Source organism: Asparagus officinalis, chromosome 5 (genome assembly GCF_001876935.1).
Source record: "Asparagus officinalis chromosome 5, Aspof.V1, whole genome shotgun sequence".
Lineage (NCBI taxonomy): Eukaryota > Viridiplantae > Streptophyta > Magnoliopsida > Asparagales > Asparagaceae > Asparagus > Asparagus officinalis.
Genome location: NC_033798.1, coordinates 10220097 through 10229731, shown reverse-complemented (window position 1 = coordinate 10229731; position 9635 = coordinate 10220097). Strand labels below are relative to the sequence as shown.

The following is a 9635-nucleotide window of genomic DNA, read 5'->3' as shown; positions in this document are numbered from 1 at the left end:
TTACAGAAGAAGAAAGAAGAGGAGAAGGCTAAAGAGAAGGAGCTGAATGATCTGTTCAAGGTCGCGGTTAGCCAACCTAAAGTCCCAGTCGGTAGGATTTTATTATTATTATTTTTTGGCTTAATTGCAATTGGGTGTTTTTGCTACGTTAAAGTGTCAAATTGAAGTCGTTTTTGTCTGGGAAAGTGAAGAAATGAATTGTTTCGTTTAATTTCAACTGAGTTTACGGTTAAATAGCTGGAAGGAGAAATAAAGGGATTTGGGGGATTTTCTCTTCGGTCTAGGGGTATAATAATCAGATGATGCGTTTGAAGCAGAATTCTAAATGTTGATGTAACCTTTTAAAGTTAGAAGATGGAAACATTGAGTTATTTTTTGGGCATATTTAAACTTCAAGGTCTCGAAGATAAATGTTGGTGAAACTTTACGTTATTGGAGTGCAACTAACCCTTTCTTGTTTTTAGTTCTTTTTTGTTGATGGAAATTTTATTCTTTCTAGGTGTTGATCCTAAGTCGATACTGTGCGAATTCTTTAAGGTTGGGCAGTGCGCCAAGGGTTTTAAGTGCAAGTTTTCACATGATTTGAATGTGCAGAGGAAAGGAGCTAAGATTGATATTTATAGTGATAAGCGTGATCAAGGTAAGGAAGTGTATTGGTTATTGATGGTTTTGATTACTTAATGAAGTTCTCTTGATTGTTTATTTTGGGATTTGGATTTTGTTTTGGTTAGAGACAATGGAGGATTGGGATCAGGAGACATTGGAGAAGGTTGTTGCACAGAAGAATTCGGAGTATCAACAAAACAAGCCAACTGAGATTGTATGTTATATGTTGCCTTTACCTGCTTTTCGTTGTACCAATGTTTTTTTTTAACTTGGCACTAGAAAATATTAATGTATGCTTTATTTGGGTCAGATTGTTGAAGTTTGTCAAGGTAATTGAGAAATTTTTGCTATAGGCTGAATCGGCTGATATATCTTTATTGAGTTGCTTAGAGTAGTATATAACCTGAATGTATTGCATGAGAGTCTTGTAAATATTGCTTATATATTTAGGGTTTTTTCTTCTAGAAACCATCTTTGAAATAGAGTCATTCTATAGAAACCACAATTGATTGTCAATTTGTACGCAAACCACCTTTAAAAGGTGTTTTGTTGCAATCAACCACATGAACCCACTTTTCAGTTAAGTTTTCCAGTAATTGACTTCGCCTAACCTCAATTAATGATCCTTTCTAATGTTCTTGGTATTTAACAACTAATTATTACAACAAAAAAGTGTTTAAAGGTGGTTTTTATATAAAATAACAATCAAAGATGTATAGGATGGTCCTATTTTTAAAGGTGGTTTCTAGGAAAGAACCCTATTATTTAAGTGAAGAACTTATGATTTCCTTGTAAACTACACATTTACTTTTTTACTTTTTTGTGTGGTATCCATAGACCTACAATATAAATCAAGAGCTTATACTCTTATATTTTTAGCTTTCATAAATAACATATCTTTTAGTCGAACTGTTTTAAATGGTATTTTTTTCTGATTAGCTTAAGAAGACATTCCCAGAGCACATGTTGTGCAAACAGTTAGACTCGTCATTTTGTTACTTTTTTTCTTTTGAAATTGAATGCTTGCACCCTTTTTCTTTCACTTGTGGGTAATTGGAAGGGTTTTATTGTTAACATACTTGTCACAAGGTATTTTTGCCAAATGGTAAGTTATAACAACAATATTCATGAGGTCCCAAGGATGCATGACCCTCGGTATCCCAAGCTAACCTAACACTTAATCTCTACCTAGGGACACCAAATGAGGATTAGCTTAACTTCAACATCTAACAACCGAAATAGAATAAGAAAGATAACATAATAGAAAGGTCTTTTATTATGAAAGCCCATAATACTAAGAGGCGCAAGAGTGATGAATAACCAAATGTAAATACATGCAGTAACCCAAGGCTAACCCATTTGTTCCCTTAGAGAATATCCCAAAACATATATATAATAAAAGTTCACCATAGTAAAATGACTCTTGGCAAGGAGCCTATCTAAAGAAAGAAAGATAGAAATAGATAGGTAATTCTGGAAGGCTTACTTTCTAAGCAAAAGAAAATATCAAGTTAGTGCTGCTAACTCTTGCTTCTTAATGATCTGGAAAACGTATGGAAAACTATAAGTTTTCAGTTTATGCGTGGAATCACTTCATCAAATTATAATAAGAATACCACATGAATTAATATTTTATTATTAGGTTTTTAGTGGTTTATGCATTGGAGAAAGTGTGATGTAAGCAAAAAAAATGGTGGCAATACATGCTTATGTTCATATCCAGGAATTATTTGTAAATAAAACACATTAATAGCAATGATACAATACAAGTACATGTTTACTTCAATTGGCTTTATATCCAATAATGTGTACTGTTTTCCAAATAATTTCGATATGAACATGAGCATTTCTTGATGACACCCATTCTAGTTATTTGTTGTGCTTACATTAAGCCTCTTCTATGCTTAAACTATCAAAAACCCGATAATAAAATATTTAGTCACATTTTTAAATTTAATTTGATGTGATTTCACTCATAGAGCCCACGGCTTATATTTTCCCATGTACATTTTCAGTTTTTTAAGAGGTTGGAGTTGGCGGCGTGGTTTTGAGATTTTCTTTCACTTGGAGAGTATATGTTCAGGGATTTCCTCTCAATTTTTTCGTCTCTTCTCTAGATGTGCTCCTTCTCAAATCTAATCTTTATGTTATTATTATTTTTATTTTTTTTCCATTTTGAAGAGTCTTCACTCTTTTGTGGTGAACTCTTATTGTATATTTTTAGGGAAATCTTCTTTTGAGAAGAAATAATTTGGATCCAGGTTACAGTGCATATTTATCTTTTGCGAGTAAAAGGATCTTATATTATGACATGTTTTTTTCCTCACTTGTTGGGTGCTGAGGTCAAGTTGATCCTCGTTGGTTTTATACTATTTAGGTAGGCATTAAGTAATAAGCTAACTAGGGATCCTCCCTAGAGCGGTAGAGCCAATCATGAATATTTGCAGGTTGTGAAAAAGTCGGTATTATATATACATACATGTTTGATTAAAAGAGAGGTGATGTATCCTCCATGCTTTGCGCTGGTGTGTCACTGATGTGTCGTAGATCCAGACCGTTTGTTATGATCTGAGAATGCTAGATCATCAAGGCTGTTGTGGTTAGGATGTGTGCCACACCAACCAAGAGTGTGAGAGTCACCAGGCCTCGTTTACACCCACCCATGCATGCATACGTACACACATATACTATGATTCTAGGAAATGATGTTTTTCCATTTTTGTATGGTAGAATGGCTGCATTGAGTGGTAGAAAAAATGAAGCGATTCCTCATTCTCCAAGAGAACAAAACTCTCTCTCTCTCTCTCTCTATAACCGTATGCATGTGTGTGTATATATATATATGTGTGTGTGTGTGTGTGTGTATCTGCAAATATAGATAACTTTGTTAAATGAGCTACAAAGTGATGCTAATTGGTATTGAGACTTAATTAAGCAAATTGAGCTGCTAGGAGATAAGGTTGGCGGGTTTCACCTTCTTCGATGTGACTCGGATGAACAATAATATCAGACTATCTCTCTATAGATCATTTTGTAACTGTGTTGTCACCTCATCTCCATTTCTTTGTGTGCTTATATACACATAGACAGTCACACACACACACATACATACATGCATGCGTATGTGTGTTCCTGCACATGTTTCATCTTTCACCCTCCTGTGATCAAAGTGCTTTGGTTTTCAATCACATATTTTGTTCTCGTTGGTAGCAACCTTGATATTTTGTTGCATGGCAGCTGTTTGCAACTTTCAGTCTCTTGGGGCCAATGTGCCTTGGGTTTTACTTGATTTTTTGTTTTTGTTGGGTGTAACCCTGACATTTTGTTGTGTGGCGGTCATTTGCTTGACTTTGGTGTGCAGACGTTCTAAAACTTCATATTTACTGGGAGATGATTAGAAGCATGTAGACTGGTTAATTCTCTGCTCCAAGCACTCAACCAAGACTAGGAAGTCAGTCATTTGGTTATAGATCAATTCCAAACAAGAACCAACATATTGGTTGCCTGGTGGCTATTTGCAAGCCGGGATCTGATGTTTGAACATTTTGATTCTTTATAGTTACTAGAAAGACAACTAGAAGGAAATTATAATGGTTTAAGTCTTTGGACTAAGCATTCAACCAAAAATTGGAAGTCATTTGGTGCGAATACTTGTTGTCGATCCGTTATTTGTTATACAGGGATATTTTGTTTATAGAAACCTCAAGCCTGATCCTGCTGGAACTTCTCATTCAATTAATTAATTGTTTTATTTTATTTTTTGCCTGGAAAGTGTCCTTCCATATTATTAAATTTGCTGAGCCTAATAGTTCTTAATATTTGCATACTCCTTATTTCTTTGAAGGGGCTGTTTGGTTGTTTTCCGAAAAAAATCGGAAATGGAAATGTCACATTTCATTTGCTTTCATCACATTTCAAGACATTTCCCAGTTTTCTTTTTTTCTGTTTGTTTCGCAAAGAAATCACCCCATTTCACCGCCATGTCACACTAAAAACAAAAAAGCCGCAATAGTAACAGTAGAATAGATTTCCATTTCTTGTGTTTGTTTGTGAACAAAAAAAAAGAAATATAGGTCAGCCGCAATAGTAACAGTAAAATCAGCATTTAAATAATCTGTTTTATTCTCTTATACTATTTCAACAGTGCTTTTATTAATTAAAGATTCATAGAAGTGACATTTCCAAGTGTTTTCAGAGGTTTTTGGTGTGAAAACACATTTCTTAAAATTTGACATGGCATCCTACGTGGCATCCCCCTTTTCTTAAAACTCAAAATGAAACAAACATGTGAAATGGAAAACGGTTGAAACCAAAAGGGGGGGGGGGGTTCTCATTTTTTTGGGCAAACAAACAGCCCCGAATAGTAAAATTTGTGCGATCAGTATCTCATAACTCTGCAAATAGGTTGAGGCATTTCACTTGATCAGGTAGTACTTTCTCTGGTTGCTTTCAGAAGTCATTGTGGCATGTCTTTTTGGGTCCCGATAATAGTGATGCATTGTTGTGTGACTTGTGTCCAAGTATAGTTTTCATGCATTGTTGTGTGTGATTTGTATCCAAATATAGTTTTATTGACGACTTTTATATCTGCCCTTGATAAGTTCAGAGATGAAACAAAATAACATTAATAAATAATTTTCAGGATCTCACTTTCGGTTAAAGGATTGAAAGAGAAGGGTATAACGGGAAACTGATTTTGTTTTGTCTTAGCTGGATAGTGGATAGTAATCTTAGTTCTTTCAGTAAGTGTATGTTAACCTTAAATGGCTCCTAGAAGTGACGAGAATGTTTACTTTAAGCATATTCATCTATTAAGAAATATTTGAATATAAAGTTTGTTCTACCATAGTCATTTGTTTTCTAAATCATTTGTTTGACAATAAGAGTAATATTAGAACTTCTGGAAGAGGATCTAAACTGTTAACTAGAGTTTAAGTACATGCAATGAATTACGCGATGTTGGTTCTATTTCCTTTGTCGCTCATGTTCAGGGATATTTATGCAGGTCTGTAAGTATTTTCTGGATGCAGTGGAAAAGAAACAATATGGCTGGTTCTGGATCTGTCCAAATGGTGGAAAAGATTGCCACTATCGGCATGCTCTCCCTCCAGGATATGTCCTGAAATCTCAGATGAAGGCCTTATTGGAAGAGGAGACAGAAAAGATAAGCATTGAAGAGGAGATAGAAAACCAGGTACTATAAATGTTTTTCTTTTACTTACTAGTATAACAATTTTTTTGTGGGCTATGACACATTCTTTTTTGTAAATGATTATTGTAATATTCACATTTCACAACTGAATGAGTTACTTCCTCGTAGCGTGCCAAAGTTGCTACTACCACTCCTATGACGCCAGAATTGTTCTATCAATGGAAGAAGAAAAAGATGGAAGAAAGAGAAGCTGGTCTTGCTGCAAAGCAGGCAGAAAGGGCAAAGAATGACCGAATGAGGTATTTTCTTTAATATGTTTCCATACAAATGCAAGTTTCTCAGAATAGTCATATTTGTCAATTAAAATATGTTGGTTTTTTTTTCAGTGGCCGTGAGCTGTTCATGTCGGATGCTAGTTTGTTTGTGGATGATGATGACGCCGAAGCATATGAGAGATACCAAAGAGAAGATTCTGATGTTACTGGAGGAAAGGTGAGTCCTTGATTTCACTAAATTTTTTCTCTTCAGTTGGTTCTAGGCTACTGATTGTCTATTTTGTTTGCTCACTGCCTCTTGGTTTTGCTTTTGTTTGGCTTTTGGGTATATTTACCCCTTAAATCATCAACATTTGCAAAATTACCCCCAAATGTCAGTATTTATTAAACTACTAAATCATCAACATTATAAAAATAAAAAAATAAGAAAAATAAAAGGAAAAAGAAGAGAACCATATCAAATGATGTATATTGGACTACGGGTAGCTTTATACTTTCTTAATTCAGCCAGCCAAGATGATAACAACAATAATAAAAGTCCCCGTTGGATAATTAACGTTGAGGGGATACTTTTCCAATGTTGATGACTTGGGGATAGTTTTGTAAATTCTGAGATTTGAGAGGTAATTTAACAAATATTGATGATTTAAGGGGTAATACAGAAAACTCTTTGTTTAAAGCACTAAGCCCAAAACATAAAACCATAGACATATGTGAAGACATTTTCACTTGCCACATCGACAAAAATGATATCATATAATGACTTGTTTTATTTTGTAATTTCGAGCTACATGTGTATCCTCTATGCTGTGGCTGACCATCCTAAGCCTTTCTAAACTTTTATGTTCATACAAGAGATTGAGAGAATTCCTTTGCATCCGATGCTAAATGTCATTGAAGTTGTTGCAGTGCAAATTTAAATTTTCTATTTCCTATAGCTTCTTTTCTTGTCCGACAATTATCTGTAAGAATAATTATGTTCATCTTTCGTCTGTGGATATTATGTCATTATATTTAGGATTAGGGTCCGTTTGGATAATGGAAGTATTAGAAGTAAGAAGTAGGTTATAGAAGTAACTTTCAAAGCTATGAAGTAGGAAGTAGTGGAAATAGCATTTTTTTTGTTTGTTTCATATTCTTTTAGAAGTAATGGAAGTAGAACTTCTTCCTCTTCATTTACTTTTTTTGTTTGGATAACATTTGGAAATATTATTAGGAAGTAATTTTATTAATAAAAAGTAGTTAGAAGTAACTAATAAAAGAAATATTAATAGAAAAATTATTTATGTTATAATTAATATGCATTTCAACTACTTCCGAGCTACTTCTGAGTATTGAGGATTGGAAAAATATTTTGGAAGTAAGGATGACATGTAGGCGCCACATAAGCATTTAGGGAAGTATTGGAAGTAAGTTTTTCAGAGAACCAAACACACTTTTTTGCTTGGAAGTAGCAGAAGTAGTCTCTACTTCTTTTACTTCAGCTACTTCACAATTACTTCCGTGCAAACAAACAGGTCCTTAGTCGCAAACACACCCACTGTAGTATGGTGGTGCCTCAGTATATCCCCAGAACTATTTTACTTGTACTAACAGTCCATGAAACTCCAATTTGTCTCCTGTTTGGTTGAGATGTCACATGGAAATCACCTAATAGTAAATTATTTTTTGCTCTCAATTTAACTGGGAAAGACTAAATTGTCCCCTAAATCGATATCTAATGGATTTTGGTGCGTTGTAGGTTAAGAGCGAGGGAGGCTCTGAGGGCACAAGTACCTTGAATCATTTTGATAAAGATGCTGAAGAAGCGCTCGCAGAAGAGGATGATGATGACGAGCTCGACTTAGACGAACTTGAGGAGCTAGAAGCAAGCCTTTCTAAGACATCGCTTCAGATTCATGAAGCAGGCATCGGAGCCTCATCTTGAAGAGGCTTCAACTTTCCATATTTGTTCCAAGTTCTTGTAACATTGTTGAGGTGAAAGCATTTTTCGTGGACTCTGTTTTTATGTGAATCAAGTGTAATTTCTCATTGTGTTGGAGAAGCAAGTTTTGATGCAGCTTTTCTCATCATGGGGAGGTATTGGAGTATGGGGAGTAGCTTTTCTCATACCATTCTTTTTGGGTTCATCTTTATCTTTCCTTGACCCCATTGAATTATTTACTAGCTCTGGAGATATTTATTAATAATAAATTTGTATGGTGCGATGGTTGGGTGACTCGCAAGAAACAAGGTTTTCTTGTCCGTTTTACTCGTTGCATGGGCATATTTACACTTCTCCCATGTGTCATAAGACCCATGGTTCTCATTGATGAGTGCTGGAAGAAAATGGAAGCAACCGAATATAAAAGATTTCTCTTTTTCCCAATAAAAATAATCAGCTTGTTTCAAGATCATTTTCTATTGATTTTTCAAGAAACTTAGATCATTTTCTATTGATTTTTCAAGAAACTTGAGGGTTGCCCGAATGAGCTGGCCGAGCAATTGTTTTAATAATAATAATAATATTATTATTATTATTATTATCCGCCCATTTGAAGGAACAAGGAAAAGGAGAAAACTCCCAGTGTAATTATCACTTATTTCCTCGTCTTAAAGAGCCGAACCGATACACACAGCTCCGGAACTGTGATGCGGATTGAAGGAGGATTGAGGGCTAAAAATTTTTATGTTACACAACACATCGACATCATAATCTCAAACTTACATGGACCATAAAAACCTTCTCTCTACAGAAATACTGCCAACCGATCAGCAAACAATACACTTAAACAGTGTTTATTCAAGTTAAAAAAAAAAGAAAAAAGAAATACAGAGAACTCATTAAACCCATATTACCTATACAGTCTTCACTCTAGAATCATAATAAGGATCTAACGATTAACCCCCTTCGGCCTCATTGTTGCTTTCAACGTTGGAAGTTTTAGAGGAGCGACCATCGTTGCCTTGGCCTTTGCTCTGCTTCCTTGCTCCAAGACAAGAGGATAAATTTGAGAAATAATCGCCGAGCTCATGGGCTATATCTTTCTTTACCTTCCCCCTCACTGGAAATGGATTCCCATGTCCAGCCCTCTGTGGGTAGTTGGCATTTGAGTTGCTTGCCATTACTTAGATTTTGTAGAGAGAGAGAGAGAGAGAGAGAGAGAGAGAGAGAGAGAGAGAGGATAATGGGGACCTGAGAGAGTAGAAGAAGAGAGTGCCCTTTTTATATAGGGATGCAAGTCCAATTTGGTTGCTTTGGCTTGAAGTATGTATTCAGGCTGTTTGGTTGCCCAAAAAAGCTAGAAAATAGTACTAAGGGCTGTTTGGTTCGCTAAAAAAAGTGAAGAACCCAACTCCCCTCCACACACACACCCACACACGGGCGCACACACAACTAAACATTAGAAAATAAGGGAATTTATTCACGCTTTCTTCTTTTTTTAAGTTGAACCAAACTAAAAAAACGTGGTGGAAATTACTTATACCCTATGTTTTTTGGCAAAACAAACACAAGAAATATTTTTCGATGAAAGTGAGGGAAATACCAAAAAGTGAAGGAAGCATGTTCTTAGAAAATTATGGAAAGCGATTAAACAGTTCCTTGTAGAAAAACCGTTTCT

The 9635-nt window shown here is 35.1% G+C and overlaps 1 protein-coding gene across 1 annotated transcript in view; it reads left to right on the top strand.

Moving 5' to 3' along the window:
• Window positions 1-8251, top strand: part of LOC109842899 (zinc finger CCCH domain-containing protein 11-like) — an 8643-nt gene extending 392 nt beyond the window's left edge. Inside the window, exons 2-8 of the mRNA XM_020411807.1 lie at window positions 7-91; window positions 500-640; window positions 732-820; window positions 5612-5800; window positions 5927-6057; window positions 6145-6250; window positions 7775-8251. Coding sequence (XP_020267396.1) covers window positions 7-91; window positions 500-640; window positions 732-820; window positions 5612-5800; window positions 5927-6057; window positions 6145-6250; window positions 7775-7960 — 927 coding nt within the window. The 3' untranslated portion in view covers window positions 7961-8251. The remainder of the gene's footprint in view (window positions 1-6; window positions 92-499; window positions 641-731; window positions 821-5611; window positions 5801-5926; window positions 6058-6144; window positions 6251-7774) is intronic.